Source organism: Rhodnius prolixus, unplaced genomic scaffold (assembly GCF_049639745.1).
Source record: "Rhodnius prolixus isolate KJV_2025 unplaced genomic scaffold, Rpr scaffold_1, whole genome shotgun sequence".
Classification (NCBI taxonomy): domain Eukaryota; kingdom Metazoa; phylum Arthropoda; class Insecta; order Hemiptera; family Reduviidae; genus Rhodnius; species Rhodnius prolixus.
In genome coordinates, this window is record NW_027411581.1 from 67,785,650 (window position 1) to 67,805,321 (window position 19,672).

Sequence of the window (19,672 nt, forward strand, 5' to 3'; positions counted from 1 at the left end):
GGGGTGAAATGATTCAAAGAGCACATTTATTAAAAACAAATAAGCGTATAATTTAAAGTAATAATCAATACAAACTACTATCATTTTTATCAATGATTGAATCATTATTGTAGGAGGACTTATTTCATATAATATAAATTTGTACCTGAAGGTTGGGTGTTGGTCAGTGTGAAGGGTTAAACATTTCGCCCTAAAGCGGACTTAGAAGTATTACTGAAGTATTATAGGGCGTCATGATAGCCGAGTGGTTAGAGGCGAGTACTGTAAAGCTAATATGTATTGCGGTACTGGGTTCGATTCCCCGGTTTAGGTTTTGGATTTTATTTAATGAGAAAATTATAGTAAAGTATGTTTGCTAGTCGCTTCCATCCCACGACACCTAATTTGGTGGTTATAACAATAATTACCATTTATTGTAGCTTATAATGTTACAATTGTAGCAAGGGGTTGACCCGATCATTTACAGATATAATACAAGACAAAAGGGAAACAAAGAAAACAAAGACAAAAATAAATTCACTTTTACAAATAAAACAAAAAAACCTATTAAATTGGTGAAAACGAATGTCTAATTTTTCTAGAATTAATTACAAAAAAATACAAGCATTTCACTTTCTATACCATAACAGGTTCGAAACATAACAGGTTCTCTTACAAAATTTCAGGTTGTATACAAGAAGAAAAGTTTATATTGTACATATGTAAATACTTGGATCTAAAAAATATCTCTAATTTGGTAGTTGGACGTTAAGCCTGCTGAAATTCAGTACTTACTGTGACTAAAATTCTTTGAGTAACGTTTAAGATATGAGAAAATCGTGGCAAAGAATGGATTGTAGCGCCAGGAGATTAGTTTGTTAGTTACATTAACCCAAACGCACAAAGAAGTCTTACGCTACTCTATTTTTAGAACAACTCATCATGGAAATTAAACTATTTGCGTACACTTGCCCCACCATCACCTGTTAATCAGAATAATATATAACAATAATTGGTAAATATAACCTTAACACAGTTTAATAGTGTTGTGGTTATACATTAGGTTAGCATTGAACTTGGCCCTCATCAATGCAACACTGTATGTGTGATGTGACAGAGGGGTTGGCAGTACTGCGCTAACTAGATGACCATGTTTCTAACAAATGGCGCCTAATTAATAATGAATAGTTGGTGTTGTTCCTAACAGCAATGTCTATTCAAAACAAAACAAAAAACGTTTTTTTAGCAAAAAGAAAAAGATTAGCGACAAAAGTAGATTGCGTAAGATGGTATTTTGCTTTCTACAAAATCAGCAAGCCACACAATCGTCTGCTATAGGCCATTTCCTCATCTACTACTGACACTCTGTTTGTTTCCAGACTTCCGATTGTGAGTAAGAAAAAAATCATGTTAGTGCGTTTTTACATTTTCTCTCACCTAGTAAGGGAGAAGTATTGTGATCGTGTTTAATTTTCATTTTCTTAGTGAGAGATTGTTTCCAAAACTTCACAGCAAGCTGAAACTCTAGGTTTCGTTCGATGCCCACCAATCAAAGGTACTTTACTCAATTATTCTTTTACTTTTTTTGAGATTTCCTCTTTTGCTTAAACAGAAAAAGGTAAAGGAAATTGGAAATGGCTACTCTCATAGCCAGCACAATCTCCAAAACTCACTTCCAGTCATCGAACAATAAAACTATTATTTTCCTCATGGCGCAGTTATCGTTTTCATGACTCCTAATCTATGGAAAAACACCATTTTGAAGGTCGGCTGATAGTTTGTCTTAATTGCCCGATATATAATTATTAGGTATTAAGATGGCCTAGAAAACGGAAAGCAATAAATTCAAAACTGGACATTAAGAAACTCTTATCAAAATTCGTTAACTATATTATAAAAAAAGTGTACTAAAAAAATATTAATAATGACGTCTTATCACTCCATAAAATAAGCAATAAACTTAAGTATTAGAATGTTACATATTTATTGCACAATGAAGCATTTTCTGCAACTTGGGCTATAGTATTGTGCCTCTTGAACTAGAACATCGCCTGTTCACAGTTTCCAGAGCAATACTCAATCTTCTCCACACCGACACATTATTCAAAACTTCAGCTATCTGCTATTTAATTTTCTCCAAGATTATTTAATAGTTAGTAGAGTCATACATCGCACTGAAATAGGACTTTAGAAGGAGGTCCTCTCCTATAACTGCCACGAATTGACGGCAGGCCATCAGAACAGGCGTTGCGTAAGAAAGAAATTTACCTCTCCATGAATTTGTTAATCTATTGCTTTTATTTGGCAGATATTTCCGGGAAATTGAAGTTCCTACTGGGGGATCTACGGTATGGGGCCGAAGTTAAGCTTCATGGTGTTCGGTGTCAAACCCACAGACAGATGTTCATGAATGTACTAAGTTTGAACAGAATTCTGAGATGGAAGAATATCAGTCAAACGGATGTATAGACTTATTTAATTTACTAGTCATCTTCACTTAGTTTTGAAACCTTTACTAGTCATCTTCACTTAGTTTTGAAACCTTTATCTCAGAATTTACATTTCAATTGAAATGTAATTACGCATATTGGCGTAATGTTAACTCACAGCAGATTGTTCAATTTGTCCAAGCCATTTCCGTGCTTAAATTTGGCCAAATGTCTAGCCTGTACATAAACAGACTATCTAGAGAATATCGATTACCCAGAGTCGATATGTAAGGCCGAGCCCAGTATTGCGGCACCAACTAGAGGAAGCTTTAAAGCCCGCCGGATGTAAATATAACTCAAGGTTTGTCTGCCCGCATGTCAGGACATGTTGTAAATGCCCTTCCTATTTACTAATTAGTACTGCCATTACTGTAAATGAATCAGTATTAGTGCAGCAGAATTTCTCATATACTGTTGAAAGTTATCGAAGGTCAAAAAAGCTCCATCGTTGAGAACGTAAATTAAATGCGTTCCAAAAAGTTTATTAAATGATGTGGAAAGTAATCATAACAGTGATAAGGAATTAGTGTGAGGGGGCAACTAAGAAAAAAGTATTTTGTGAAACAAGGGGAAGCCGCAGCAGATAGCGCCTTCCGCTTTGTCAGCCGCAGATAAAGGCTCGCTCCAGTATTATTCGATATGTTCGCAAACAAAACAAACATTCCATCTTTAAATTAAATGGTCCGGTTTTGTTTATTTTATTGCGGCGGAAATATTGAAATGAAAAGGTGCTTAACTTGTTACCACGGCTGTCTAGATCTAGCCATACGAAGGGAATATAACTACGTAATATTAGTACATAGTTACGTAGATTACGGTCGGCTTAAAGCACCCCTCTGACTTCTGGAGTTACAAGAAAATCTTAACAAACTTCAAAAGGCCCCCCTCCCAATCGAATTTTCGCAGAAAAATAATGTCTTTTCATTTGAACTCGAATTTCAGAGAAAATTTGGAAGCATTTAAAAAAAAAATCTCCGAAAAGTGAAACATTTATAGAGTAGTGGCCCTTCCGGTATTTTTGGACCGTAAGTCTTTGGACAAATGAGTCTTTAGAGGGAAGCCTACCGCCCTTCCTGGAAGAGTCTTTCATGGAAATTGTTTCAAATAAACGTTTGTATAACACTACGAGTACAACGTAGAAGGAAATCGTTGGAGTCGTCTTTGAGAAAGTCTTCGAAAAGTTAAAAAGCCGTTCAGTCAGTGGTACTTCCGGTGAAGGGATTTTGATAGCTAGGTCAGCCAATCAGATTCCTTGGTAGGGGCCAATCTGAATAAATAGCACTCCCTTTACTCTAAATCGAATTTGCTCTTGAAAAATGATTAAAGAGAAAGCTCTCTAAATCTATGAGTGCCTGATGCATATCGAAGATAACAGAAATCGTAGGAGCCATATTTGTGGAAGCGGGCATCCTTAGAGTAACCTGGTACTTCCGGTCGAGAGATTTCCTTTAATCCCGATTTTGGTCACACAATTAACAAAATGCAGGAGGGTACTTTAAAGAGAAATCTACACAATACTTTTACCCAAAAATAACCTTATTAGAACTTTAAAGCCAAGAATATCCAACACGAGGAACAAACGCTAGGGGCGCTTGGAGTGTTCTAATTGGTTAAATGTAGCTGTATCGTCAAACGTTAATGGAGTTCAGAGTTAAAGGAAGCTTAATGAGTTAGGATCCTTTCCGATTTGGATGAGTGTGACGTAAGAGGAACTCTTGTGCTAAGGTTAGACGTCATACAGGTATTGCCGACGTGGCAAAATTTGTTTTAGAGTAAAGGGAGCGCTATGCATTCAGATAGGAGCCTACCAAGGGAATCTGAGTGGCTGACCTAGCTATCAAAATCCCTTCACCGGAAGTACCACTGACTGAACGGCTTTTTAACTTTTCGAAGACTTTCTCAAAGACGACTCCAACGATTTCCTTCTACGTTGTACTCGTAGTGTTATACAAACGTTTATTTGAAACAATTTCCATGAATGTGGCAGGTGACGAAGGTTAGACGTCATACAAGGTATTGCCGACGTGGCAGGTGAATGAAGACTAGTACTACGACATGGGGATAAAATAGACAGATCCTAGATACTGTACGCCATGTACTGTTGTTATTGTAGTTGCACTTACAACTGTTGCTATATTGATTAAACTTCTACGTGCAGATTAGTGTTATTGTAGTTAAGTGTTGCGATGGCAACCAGTACACTGTAGTCAAAGCATTCCCCTGAATTGCTCTCACTATGATTTCCGAGTTGTGTACCTACCGGAACACAGTAGCTTACACTTAAAGGAGCACCTAAAGAAGCACCTAAAACGAATTTACCCAGAAAAATCATCATTTCATCAAACCAGCTTTGTTTTTTTTTTAATTTTTGGGATTCTGTTTATTCTAAAAACTGCGAACGGAACTGCCAACTCCTACCTTAACAGCCAACAGTACTAAGACAAATTACCAGCACCTCTTCTACTTAATCAAAGTTGACCCTTCCATCTGACCTCAACCTTTCTTCTGACGAAAATCTTATTAAAACTCATTCACAGACCCTGGTTAATCATAACCTCAAAGCTAAGCTGTAAGCTGTAAGAGCCAGCTGTTGGATTCGAACCAGAGAGCTTCTCGCTTAGGAATCCAGTACGCTAACCACTCAGCTAATCCCCTCCTTTTTTTCTTTTAGTTAAATAACAATTTGGAGTAGAAATTAAATTCTGATTCAAAAGCATCAAGAATAGCAGAACTTTCACAAGAACTACAGTTTTTTACATTCAGTGAACAAAAGGTTATAAAAGTTGTAGGACGGAATGGACGTGGCAAGAAGATTGCACCAGCTGGGCAAGCAGGAAATAGCGCGTCCAGCGATGTATACATTCGCGTTATGTCGTCTATTTTTATAGCAAGGCACTTAGCGCTGTATTGCCGGACAGCATACACCTCTGTTTACAATGCTGTTGGTAAACAGTGGCTGGCTGCTACTGGAATATAACGATATATTACCATTCCAGCTTCTCTTACAATATCAGTAAAGATGTAGCATTTACAATAACAACGATATTCTCAATGTTTTAAATTTTGTAATATTTTGTTAGAAGAAGGCGATGAATGTTTTTCGGGTTTAAAATAGACCAACGTCAGAATAGCGTTCTACTCGGATGTCCAAAAATAGAACGCTGCGTACTGATTCACAGAGAGCACCCCTAGACCAGCGCCAAAATTGGCAAATTATTAATCTCGTCCCACCAACTCTAACTATACCGGAAACAAAAAAAAAAAAAACCTATTTGACGTAATCGATTTTTTAATTTCACTGTATCGATTTAAAATTTTCTCAGGAAGAACCAAATTGAATGTCTCCGGAAAACGAAAAAAAAAAAAAATGGCTTTACAAATTGGTCCTTAGACTATGGAAGTCACCGATAATACGAACCACAACCTAGTATCCCGTTTTGCAATACTGTTTCCGAAATCAGAGTTTAGATCGAACTTCCACACGACCAAAAGTGCGACTTTACCAGTTCTATGGGTTTTTTACCAGTTTCACTTACAATTTTCTCGAAAATACTTCCGTTTTCCTTTAAACTGATACTAACTCTATGGGAAATTAGATAAGGATACTGGAAGAAGTGAGGGTTATGATCTCCTCTAAAGTGTTCATTTCAGTACAATGTACGGTCTCATCAACTGTATATTATTAATGAAAATTCATACATATTTCAAACAGTACTCTTAAAAAGAAATTCCGTAATATTTCCTTTTCAGGAAAGCCTATTGAAATAGTTCATCTCTTTCATTACCTAGGTGTGCCTATTACTTCTAATGGTAAATACTTCCACGCCTCAAAGTACTTCGCCAACGCAGGGAAACTGACGTTCAATAAATAAAGTAAAATCTATTTTGTTAAATTTTGCGGCAAAACTTCACGAAACTAGAAAGAAACTACTCAATTCTATCCTCAAACCAACAATGCTCTATTGCTCAGAAATCTGGGCTCACAATTATCTGCACTTGCTTGAAACTGTACAATTGCAATCTCTAAAGAGACTCTACTACCTTCCAAAAAGTACTCCCAATTCGTTTGTTCCATTAGAATTTGGATTTTCGCCGATTATAATTTCCGTTTTTAAGTCAATTTATAATTTGTTAATTAAAATACTCAGAATGAATAGTATACGTCTGCCTTATGTTTCTTATAATACTTTATATAAAATCAATCCTCAGAAAAGAAATTAAAACTGTCCGGTAGGACAGTTGTATAAGGGTTGATCGTCAAAAAGTGCACGAAAAAGCGTAACGTTAAAAAACACCCAACTTTGACAATTTTTTTCTCTTTTTCTATAAAAGATAAAATTCCCAAATTTTCTTTAAAATATAGAGCAAACCCTCCTTTATAACTGAAATTTTTTTGCAACCACCCAGACCTAATAGATTTCGAGAAAAAAGTTGCCGAAAATGAGCAAAAACGGCATTTTCAGAAATTGTTGTTGTTCTTGTTCTTCTTCTTGTTGTTGTTGTTGTTGTTGTTGTTGTTGTTGTTGTTACCTTTTTTGTAAACTACGTAGCGCCTAAACGCGTGAACCGATTTTCATGAATGAGGTGTCATTCGATTCGGAATTTTATGTAGATGTGCCTTTTGGGGGTCTCCACGCTGTACACCGAATGGGAGAGGAGTTAGCCCCCTTTATGTAAGGCCCCCTTCAAAATTATTATTACTAATTACTCTGTAAATCTTAGCCCGATTTTGATAAAATTTGGTAGGATGATGGGGTTAGGGCTCCCCTATGTAACATTAAAGCGACGATCTGCTCTTACACTAGTTAAGGGGAAGTATAGCAATCGTTTCAAATTATCGACACGTGAACTGATTTTCATGAATGAAGTGTCATTCGAATCGAAATTTTGTACAGATTTGCACTTTAAAAGTCTCGTCGCTATGCCTCATATGGAGGGGAGTTTGCCCCACCCAAGTAAGGCCGTTTCTAAAACTATTATTACCAATATTTCTATAACGCTTTGTCCGATTTTGATAAAATTTAGCACGAAGAAGTGATTAAAGCTCCTCTACATGGCTGTGAAGTGCCATCATGCTCTTACACCTACTAAGAGGAAGTACTGCAATCGTTAAAATTATCAATGGGTGAACCTATTTACATTAATGAATTGTCGTTCGATTCAAAATCTTTGCCTCTTTGCCTTTTAGGGAGAAGTACTGTAATCGCCCGTTTATTTTTCTTACTCCTCTTAAAAGGAAGGTCTGAAATCGCAGTTTAAATTTGCTTTTTACGTACAAATACCTTCCTATTTTATATAAAAAGGCTTTCTCAAAAAAATTGTTGTTGAGGATGGTTTGGGGACCGCAACTATAATCATTCTTTAAAAAGATCTCTCCAGTGGTAGTTACGGTTCCTACTTAACACCTTATCAGGTTATAATGATAGAATTGCTTATTCCAAATTTAAAAAAAACAGTAAAGCAGATATGTAACTTAGCAAAATAGACAAAAATGAAAATCTATCCAAAAGGTACAAAAATCTCCTTAACAAAAACTTACAGTTTAAAAAGTTAAGTATAAGGGTTGATTAAACGCCAAAAGGTACACAAATCAGCATGTACCCAACATTTCATTCAAGCTTAGTTGATATAATTTAAGTAATTTTGCTGCATTAACTTTTCCTTCACATTTTTTAGAATTTATTAGATGTCACAGACCCTTATGCTGGCCATTTTCATCTACAAAATATTTGTTCAAGTAGCACTGTAGATTGACTTTAATATCTATTAATCTATAATAATCAAACTATTAATTACAGGTTAAAAAGAAAACGTTATAAAAAATAAAAAAAATTACGAGGCTACAAAATTTAAAAACTTTTTTAAAAAAATGCTTACACCAACATACATCAATGATTTCGATTATTTTATTTTTAATAAAAATCGTCGGTTTAAGTTCATTCTTCGATTAAAGTAATTGTTATTTTATGTAGTAGTCAAACGTTTATAATAATAGGTAATAATTATCTGGCTCTATCGCAAATAATATAGTTTTCTTCAATCACACTCTCAATGTAGCTGTTCTTCTCACAATGTTATATATATGTTATGTAATATAAAATAAATAAGTATTGCATACTTTTAGGACAGCTAATTATTCCAGTATTTTACTATAAGTAAAATTAAATTACAATTGAGAAATGAATAATTGTTGTTGAATAATCTACTTGTTATTAACTGTGTGTTATTTGTGCTCACGAATATTTCGGTAAGACGAATTCAAGTCTGAAATATTGTTTTAAATCCTCCGTGATTCAAATTTAAACAGTAGCCGACTCTAACTTTGTCTTTTTCTACTTTAACATGCATGTATAAGATGTGACAACTTCAGAATAAAGGGCATATTAAAGATAAATCAGAAGAATAATTTGGAATAGAGTTAAAATAAAGTACCTATTTAAAAACGAAGATATAATATACACTTTATCATAATTATAACCAAATAATATTATGAACGAACTGGCCAGCATAAGGGTCTGTGACATCTAATAAATTCTAAAAAATGTGAAGGAAAAGTTAATGCAGCAAAATTACTTAAATTATATCAACTAAGCTTGAATGAAATGTTGGGTACATGCTGATTTGTGTACCTTTTGGCGTTTAATCAACCCTTATACTTAACTTTTTAAACTGTAAGTTTTTGTTAAGGAGTAATAATAAAACTTGGATATCTTTTATTGAGAGCACAATGTCGTCTGTTGGCGCATTGGATGTTTTACTTACCCAGGATCCTTTCATTTTAAGGAAAAGAAAAGAAAAACATTATGAGCAAACTGATAAATAAGTTCCTATCAGAGGACATTGATAAGGTTTTGAATAGCAGATATAATGTATTTTACACACTTGTCTCTAATTTAGGTATCAATGAAATGTATTTGGATTTAGGTTGCAATGTAATTAAACTTAGGCTGATTTCTCAAATACGTCTTTGCCAGAATAAAATGCACAAAACTTTATTTAAACGGATCCACATATACATTTGACTGTAATGATATTTCCTTAATTTGCTCCAGTTCTTGTGATGATTCAATAATGCATTTTCTTTTCGAATTGTAAAACTCTACAACAGCTATCTTACTTACCTTTCAAAATTTTTTAGCAACCAATTTTCATGCTCCAAAAGTAATTCTGTTTGAAAAATTATGAACTATAACATCTAAAGATCAGGTAAATGCTATCTACAATTATTGTAAACAATCTCTTAGAATAAGAAGTTTTGTTTTGGGAGAATAGTTTTCTTTTAGGTTATGTTGATTTCTCTACTCGTATGTTATTTTGAGCATTATATTTTATTCGCAAGCATCTCTGTTTTGGTTCTCTTATTTGAAGAAATAATTATTATTTGTTCTAAGAAGTTTTAATACTCTTATTTTATTTTAGTTTTTTACTTTTGTATTTCTTATTTTATTTTTATTTCTATATTTTGTCCTTAATATTATTATAATTACTTATGTACTTTTATGGCTGATTCACTTTCTCAAAAGCGTATGTAAGCTTAATAGTAACAAATAAATAAATAAATTATTAATGAAAACTAAATTATATAATCGAAATTTCCAATATCGATTAAGAAAATCGATTGAGCGTAAGTGCCACCACTTTGCTAATAAATAGATTTAGTTAGTTTCGGGCTATTTTTTCCTAAAATGGGTTTATTGTAATACTTGTGCCCTATTCACGTCTTCGAACGCTAAATAAAATCGTAAGAGTTGTTTCCACTCTGGCGATACCAGACAGAATTCCGGGGGTAACTGAAACCTTAATGGGCGACACAATATCATGTTGCTGTAGATCTGGAAGGATCCGTCAGATGGTGGTTGTGAACTTGTTGCACACTGTGTGAGCTGGGACTGTACCCCCGGAAGGTGTGCACATTGACTGTACAGTACAGAATGAGAAGGAGTCGATGTAGGCCCGGCAAGGGTTACTGCGCAATAGCGTCCCCCCTAACCCATACCACAGACACCAGATCGAACTCATGCCGTCAATCTGCTCCCTTCTGCCTCCACCAACTTCCTACAGTACCCATCAAGTACACAATGTACCATTCATGCGGAAATCTGGTGTTACCACTTACGATGACTTCCTCTTCTACTACCATTCTCAAGGTTCTAATTCATAGATTTGCCCCAAACTCAGAACGTTTTTTGAGTGACAATTCTAATTCTTGTCCCTGCAGATGGAATCTACCCACAACCCCCCCTAAATCTAAGAGAAATGCCCTGAATCGAATTTACAAGGAAAATATTTCAAAGTAAAAGTTGAAGATTTGATTAATTTCTTCTCATCAAAAGGATCAAAGTAGCCGTCCGGAAGGAAGTCTCAATACACGAAAAACTCTTCCTTTGCTGGAAAACTTGCCATGGAAATTGCGGACGATTACGCCTGGTGGCGTAACTTCATTCGCAGAGTTGGGAAGGATTCAATATTTTGAAGTTTAAAGAATATGTGCAATTGTCCGGAAGTATACATATCTCCGGGTCGATTGTTTTACTTGATCTCACTTGGAAAATATCGCGTCATACTTCCCATATTGAGATTGCCCAAGTAAGGAACGTTTCTTAGAGAATGGATGTACACTCTACACCAAAAGCGAAACGTGGCAGGACGTTCAGACTTTGAGCACTCCCCCATGAGAGTTCTTGCAGAAGGAAATTCCTCACCAGAAGTGCTCACAGGATGGTCTTTTGAGATTCGCCTAAAATCGGCCCCAACGATTTTCATTATTCAATGCCCGTAATATAGATCTACATTTATCTAGGAAAATCGCTGGAAGGCCAAAATGTGGGAGAAGGTACTTTCACCGGATATTCTTCAACTCAAATCATTTCATGATTTATGGGTCTTACAAGTAAGACGAAGCTAAAAAGTAAGTAGATTATCATAACAATAACCACGTGACCACGTGCAAAAAACATACGCGTAGTTAATGCTTGCAGCAGCCAATGAATGGCGCCTCTTGGTGACGCAGTTTGTAAAGCATACGCACAATTCAAGAAAAGAGCAAACTCTTTGTTAGAGTTGGATATTGAGTTGGGAGTTGGGAGTTGACAATACAGCTTGCACAACATGCCGGCCCTCTAGGGCCACAATGCCCACAGCTGTAAGGGTTATTGCAAGACCCTGGCCATTCTTTCCTACTTGATGTAGCATGCCTCAACTATCAAGTACGTCGTGTTCAATTTAATATATTCTCCTTGATAGTTTAAGATCTTAGTATACAGTGGAGACTTGATCGTAGTAATCGCACTACTTTACAGTAATGTTCTTACGATAAACTTGGAATTAATACTATGAAGACAGTTGTCTCCTAACGGAACCCATTCGACAAAAATGCTATAAACTAATACAAACCTCAAGTATAATGATTCTTCTGCGCAGGACAAATTTCTTGACACTTTGTATTTTTATTGGCACATATTTAATTTCTTAAAATGTAACAGGTGGTTATGTCGTGACATCAGGATGAAAGGCACTTTAGAGAACAGCTCATCCAATTTCCTCGCTGAAAAGTGCCCTTAATTTGAAGGCTGCGCGTAAACCGTTAGTGTTTAGACGGCGTCCGGGACATTTTGAGGAAACAAAAAAAAGCTTAACAGCGTCAGAGACCAATCCTAAGCAGCCTCAACTAATCCTGATAATTCAATCCCTGTAAGATGGATGAAATTCCAAAACTGGCCAGAAGTACAAAAAAATGGCAATGATTATATTGTTCAGTAATGTGGATCAAAAGATTTGGGTAGGAGCAGTGGTGAGGTAAGTTTCTTCCTGCAGGAACATCCCACAAGGACACTCTTGATATCTTGGAGGCAGTGAAACTAATCTTGGTACTTCCGCATCTGGGGATCTATTTAGCTGACAAACAAACAGAAGAAATCATTCCAAATTGGCCAGCCATTGCTATGGGTACGACATCAACCAGTCCAGCAGAGTAAATGTAGATAACTGGGGGGGCGGCAAGTTCACAAACAGGTCACCAGAGGGCGGGAATTGGGTCAGTAGTGCACCAAATGGAGGGTAGCCTAATGCAGTCAACAAATCACTGTAGCATTCTGCAAGGGGCGCGAGTTTAGGAATTGTGCAGTCTTCAGACTTAAAATTAAAAGATTGATTTCTCTCGATAAAACACAAACCGGAAATCCAAATACTGAAATATCCGGTATGAATACTCACACGACTTTCTCTTTCAGCATTTACGCTATTTTTCCCCCCCAAAATTGCAATTACTATTCATCATCACACTTGAGCCCTTTAAAGGTTCTATTTTCCGACCTGCTCATACACCTTCTATCTGGAAATATTGCAATCGCTTCAAATTGTTGACACGAGACCTATTTTAATGAATGGAAGAGTCATACATTCAGAATTTTATGGGTCACGAAGCATTTTAGAGATCACGAAGCTGCGCATCCCTAAGAGGAGAGTTAGCCCCCTGTAAATAAGTAAGGTCACCTCTAAAACTATTAAACTCAGTTAACTCAGTAAATCTTAGCCAGATTTTGTTAAAGTTGAAAGTAGCACACCATTTGACTTACATGAAACCTTTAAAAATCGTAAAATAACAGCCCCTGTACAAACAAACAATGGCGGAGAACAATAGGTGAACATGAAACATGACCCACAATTTTCTTTTACCTACTTCCCAAGAAAATAACTATTATTTCCAATTTTCTGGTTACCCTTACATTATTAGTACAGAAAACAAGACATTAAGCGAGAAAAATCTTTTATTTTCCAAGTTTTTATTGAGAAATTTTTTTATTGCATAATTAGATATTTCATTGAATACCTGCGGAGGGAAAATTAGTAAAAAAAAAATTAAACTTTTATTTTTCATTGATATAATTACTGATAAAGTATTGGCCAACCACAGTGAAGAATGGAAGTGTGAAAAGTAGGTAGGTTGAACACAGCCAATCAGAAGCGAGAACTGTTTATTAAACCACGCCTACCCTCCCATGTATGTTACACCACGCCCTCTTTGGCCCGTAATAAAATGGTAGCTCTGTATTTTTCTTTTTTCTACTTTCTATTACTTTTGACAAACGAAAGTATTAGCAAATTTTATTTAAAGTAGGAATTATTTGCTAAAGAAGAATACGAGAACACGTACACACAGTTGTTAGCAAATAAATAACTACTTGTAATAATAGGTTATTTCTAAATAATAATTTAATGCAGTCCCTTTAATTGAGTACTTATAAAGAAGTTTCATAATCAAATAGTAGGTAAAGTATTTTAACAATAATCGCCCATCCTAAAAATATGCATATCTTTTATCTATTTCATGTAACGTACATGTAACTTAGGAGAACATCTATATTAAGAATGTAATTGAAGAAGACTAAAATTAAAATTTAATATTAACAAACTAGATTAATTATTATTAATTACACATTAATTTTCAATTATTAACTACTAGATAAAGTTAAGTAACAATCAATTTATAATCGAAGAATGATCTTAAACCGACGATGTTTACTTCTTACTGCTGCACTAAACTTGAACTTAAATATGATGCCTAATAAAAGTCGGTAATGTATGTTGGTGTATGCAGTTTTTAATTTTTGTTTAAATAATTAACGTCATAATTATTTTTTATTAGCATTTTTTTAAAAAATCAGTGCATGAATATTGCTAAGGGTCTGCTAAGGGTCTGTGACATCGAATAGTAAGAGATAGTAAATACAGGAAGTGCCAACATCGTATTTCGTTAGAGAAGTACAACAGTTTCCGGTCAGTAACCAGGAACTTGTGATTTTGAAAACTTTCTTACATTTCCAGCGTGCTAAAGTGAACCTTGTATTGAAACTCTCAGTAAAAATGTCCCAAGTTTTAAGAGCAAAATTGATTCTCCATTTTCGTGTAGCCGTACCATTCACAGATTTTATTTCCTACATGTAAGCCCCTCTCGGATTTGACTGCCTTAAGAGTGTTTTACCAGTTGTTCCTCTACAGTCTTATTGATAACGCACCACGCACCATCTGGTCGTGTGTTATTGTTTCAGGAGAATCGATGTTGGCCAAGATGGCGCCAGATAATTATCGTAGAATACGCTGCCTATCTACTAATCGATACTCATTCCCCCCCGTCTTAAAAACAAAAGAAAAATCTGAAATGAACACTTAGTACAATAACTATCAATGCAAAGAAATTGTACGGTTTTCCAACTGCGAACGTTAAATTTATTTAATGCTTAACAAAATGTAAATATGACATATTCACCGTGCATCACCAAAATGAAGCATTTCAGAGAGAAGTCTAACCTCTAATAAAAATGATTTGTTAGTAAAAATGGCCCGAATAACAGTTATAAATCTATTTAATTGTACAACAGAATTGCAGGAGCCATTTTTCGTTGAATCTCAAAAAGTAAACATTCCACTCAGCAAATTAGAACTTCCAATTGTGGAAAATGCTACAAATTCAGAATTTTAGCAACTATCTAGTAGTGCCTTAATCGACATTTCTTTAAATAAAAAGGTTTAAAATAGAAGTAGTAAATCTATTTGTGTGAAAAGAGTTTAAAAAAGGGGAAATGGAGCTGAGGTTTCGAGAAATACGAAAAGTAAAAAAGTTGAAGAATCGCCACTGCCAAGTTACAGAGGCTTCGAAGAGTACGCGCGATTGAAACGTGTAGCTTGAGCTTCCGGCCATTCCATTTTGTGGATAGTAACAAACAGGCAAACATGCACAAAGTCCAAGAAAAGTCACTTTTCCTTTGAAAGTTGATATAAAGCATGTAACACGGTCAGATTCAAAACTAATGGGTTGGAAATGTTTACAGCTGGTGGAAGATGTGAATGCGCTCTGCCCGCTAGGCAGCAGCACCATGTGTCCCAACGACAACGCAGCCTCTCCCCACCAGCCACTCATGAGCAGGTATTTAAGATCACAATCTAATCATTCCCTCCAAACTAACCCTATATTGGTAATCAGCCCAACAGATTTGAATTCACCACCTCATTTTCTTTTCTTTTTTAATCTTCCTGTTGCTGAAACCAGGCTATTTGACAGCGAGGCCGGAAGTGATGTAACCTTCCTGGTGGGACATGAACCAGAAACATGGCGATTCCCTGGACACAGATGCGTATTGATGGAGGCGAATCCAGTGTTCAAAGCAATGCTCTGCAGAGAGCCTGACGAACAGCAAGTTGTCATTCCAATTTTGGACGTGGACGGACGTGCGTTTGATATACTATTGAGGTAAATTTATTGTTCCCTCATAAAATTTTAAAGAATATTTAAAAACATTTCAACGCCATTTACCTCCGTTTACCTCTTGTACATTGCAGCAACATTTGGACCAGCCATTTGTTAAGGAATCACAGTACATCCTACTAGAATCCCAGCAAAATATCCCACTAAAATACAATCTCTATCCTTGCATTAGTTTAGGATTAAAGGACAACTGTTCATGGTTTATTATGTTTTGTCTGCTAACTTAGAAGAAATATTTATGTTTGAACAAAATTGAACAGCGAAAAGGAAACTCATAAGTGAAGTTGAAAACTCTACACCAGATTGATTAAACTTCTCCTGATGATGAATAGAAATAAGAAACCGGTCCGGGATGCTGCGAGCTGCAACGGATAAAATCAAAGATACGTTTCATTCTTTTATAAGACAACAAGAACGTCCATATAAATGTAACTCTAACTTTGCAGGTACCTATACAAAGAGGATGTTCACCTGCAAAGCGTATCGACAGCACTGTCCACCTTATACGCAGCACAGAAGTATCTCTGTCCGGGACTGATGCGTCAATGTATCGCCTACCTGGACAGTTGCATGGATGTCACCAACGTTTTACAGATCTACGAACACATAAGAGTCTATTCTGGGCAATCAAAGGTAAACTAGAATCGTACTAATTTGTGTATTTGAAATTCTGGGTAGTGAAGACTCGCAACCACAACAGATCCTGTGTTGTGTTTCAGGTGGCTTCGGCACCGCCAATAGAGCAGATCACCGCAACACCAGATCGTAATGATAATTTCGACACAATGCTCATCTTATGCAATTCATTATTACATAATTGCCTTTTATTTATCGATTCAAACGCTGTGGACATATTTAACCAAGAGTCGTTTGAAGATCTCAAAAGGGATTCAATGTATGAGATAATCGCTCGAGATACTCTCTACGCTCCGGAGATAGTAATCTATCAAGCTTTGGAAAGGTATTATTATTATTAATTTTGTTACTATATTTTTTAATAAGTTAAGTTTGTGACGTAAGATTAAGGCCCCACTGGGACTTGTAGCCAATCCCGCGGCAATACTGGCAGGGTAAACTCCCAACTGCTCCAGGCGAAGCGACTAACTGAGGGGGATACGAACCCAGATTTTGGTCAACCCTCCGATGTATAACTTATGCATACTGCTTCGGCGGTAAAGCCTTCAAAGTTTTAATTTCAGACGGGATTTGGAGAAAGAGAAAGTAAAATTCAATTCCGGTCAAGTGACTTCCGGTAATCCGGTATTCTTCAGGTAATAATTTTTAACAAATTGGAGGATGGAGGCAGTACATTGTACTGAAACAACACTTTAGAGGTCAGTTTAATTCCAACTTCAGTAACTTGAGAAAAAAAGGTTGCTCTTGAAGGAAATTCCTTAAATGAACTTTACATCAGTCATCTTTAATTCAGTTTATACATTCCACTGTTTCTGAAATCGAATTTGAACACTCCATACTTCCATAACTTTTTCTTTTGAGTTATGCTGACTTTGAAGCGTGTGAATCGATTTTAATACCAGAAGCAAACCTTATCTAATGTAACCTACCTCATAAAGTCGAGGTTAGTGTGTTCATGTAGTACAAAAATAACTTTATTAAAAGTCAAGTATTCTATATAAAGGATGTACCATATTTTTGAAGTTTCGATTGACGATTGAAGAAAATGCTGGGCGGAAAAGCCGTATTGGGGGCCCAAAAAATGTTGGAATGGTTCGTACATATTAGTGGAAAAACAAAACCTTCATAAATTTTTTGTTTTAACCTTATTTTCTAAAACAAAACACAGATGGTGTAACAGAGAATGCAAACGACATCATCTAGAACTGTGCCAGGAGAACAAGAGATGCGTGCTAGGCGACGAGATACTGTTCAGCGTGCGCTACCTGGTCATGACCGACGAGGATTACTACTGTGGACCAATACAAGGCTCTTTATTATCAAACAACGAAAAGAATATACTTTTAGGCTATTTACGCAACTACAAGGCTGTAACGAACACCTCGTCAACGTTGACCGACAGTCGGCTAGCCAAATTCAGGCAGAGAAGAGTGCTTCCCAACACCAAAAGGATACTTTTGGGACAGAAGTAAGTGCTATGGCACCATCTAATCTATGTAATTGTTTGTAATTGAGTCGAGCTGAATTTTGTGAATACATTAATAGATTGCACGTTATCATTTTTCCACATTAAGTAAAGCCCTGACTGAAAATAAAGCCATTAATTTACTTTTTACTTATCACTTTTCACAGTTCTTTAAAACGATTATTTAAATAAACAGATCTCATGTATGTATTTGTTGAAGTAAAAACAGTCAAAATATTTTAGTTTTCTCAAATCCCGATTAATTTTTGACGGCCCTGTAATTTATATTAGACATTTTTGACTAATACACGTGTGATATTGATAAAGACTAATTTTTTAAGTAAATTTAAGATACAAACCCAAAGATACAGACGTAATGCTTAATATATATCTCATAAGAAATTTAATATTGAACAGTTACATATCTTTCAAGGGAATAAGTTTTTCGTTAACCTCAAAAATGTAATAACAGTGAGTGTTCACCTTTATAGATTTTGGGCAGAAGTTGGTCTCTCTCTGGGTGCTCCAAAACGTAATGAGGAATAACTTGGGTTTTGGGACTGAAATGTTTATTCCATCAAATATATTTTAATTGAAGTTAATAAACTGAAATACATTCATACAAAAGTTGACCATATCTCAAATAATGGTCCAATAATGTTTCTAATTTATGTAAATTCATTATTACTTTACTCATTATTCACTCATTATCTTCTCACCATTATTAATCAAATTCTCTGTTAGATGTTCAGAAGAAAGATCTAAAAAAGGTAAACTAAAAAAACAGAAGAAAAAAGAGAGTAAAAGCAGTAGCAACAATACCAGCAGCAGTGGTGAAGGTCCTTCCTCGTCGCCAAAACGTTGTTCAGGAACCTGTGTAGCTGATTATGTGTTCAGAGCTTTAGCGTGCATCTTCGATTAATCTAACACTTCAGTGCAGCCAACTACTGAATGAACTTCAAAATATAATAAGGTACTTCAGCCAAACAATAGATTTAAAAAGTTTATCGTAAAATAGAAAAGAGTGAAAAAATTTTAACTTTTACAATTCTATTGGTACCTAGTGTGAATAGTAACAGAGATATTGAAGGTTAAAGTTTAGAGGTTTTCAAATGGGTTCAAATTTCAACCCTCTGTATCTCTTTTGGTAATGATCCGAATTCAATGAATTCTTTACCAAACCAAAGAGAATAGTATTCTCTATAAGAGACGTAAATGGCATTTTTCTAGTGTGAATAGTAACAGAGATATTGAAGTTTAAAGTTTAGAGGTTTTCAAATAGGTTCAAATTTCAAACCTCTATATCTCTTTTGGTAATGATCCGAATTAAATGAATTCTTTACCAAATTATAGAGAATAGTATTCTCTATAAGTGACATAAATTGCACTTTTCTATTACCAATAGTAACAGAGATATTGAAGGTTAAAGTTTAGTGGTTTTCAAATGGGTTCAAATTTCAAACCTTTATATCTCTTTTGGTAATGATCCGAATTAAATGAATTCTTTACCAAATTATAGAGAATAGTATTCTCTATAAGTGACATAAATTGCACTTTTCTAGTACGAATAGTAACAGAGATATTGAAGGTTAAAGTTTAGAGGTTTTCAAATGGGTTCAAATTTCAAACCTTCATATCTCTCTTTCTATTTGTCCGATTTCAATGATTTCATTACTAAATGATGGAGAAAAGTTTTCTCCATATGTGCCATAAATACTTTACTTAATAAGATACATTAATTTCACTTTTCTCTTGTACGACTTTTTTGTGGTCGGGTGGAATTTTATGGAACCTTTAAAACCTTATTATTGCGCGATAACCTAGTTCACTTCGTATGTATGC

General features: G+C 35.3%; 1 protein-coding gene across 1 annotated transcript in view; it reads left to right on the forward strand.

Moving 5' to 3' along the window:
* Positions 1-19,672, forward strand: part of LOC141446281 (BTB/POZ domain-containing protein 3-like) — a 32,496-nt gene that overhangs the window by 8,210 nt on the left and 4,614 nt on the right. Inside the window, exons 2-7 of the mRNA XM_074112815.1 lie at positions 15,296-15,390; positions 15,514-15,714; positions 16,176-16,362; positions 16,449-16,690; positions 17,534-17,833; positions 18,575-18,803. Of these exons, the coding sequence (XP_073968916.1) occupies positions 15,341-15,390; positions 15,514-15,714; positions 16,176-16,362; positions 16,449-16,690; positions 17,534-17,833; positions 18,575-18,752 (1,158 nt within the window). The 5' untranslated portion in view covers positions 15,296-15,340 and the 3' untranslated portion in view covers positions 18,753-18,803. The remainder of the gene's footprint in view (positions 1-15,295; positions 15,391-15,513; positions 15,715-16,175; positions 16,363-16,448; positions 16,691-17,533; positions 17,834-18,574; positions 18,804-19,672) is intronic.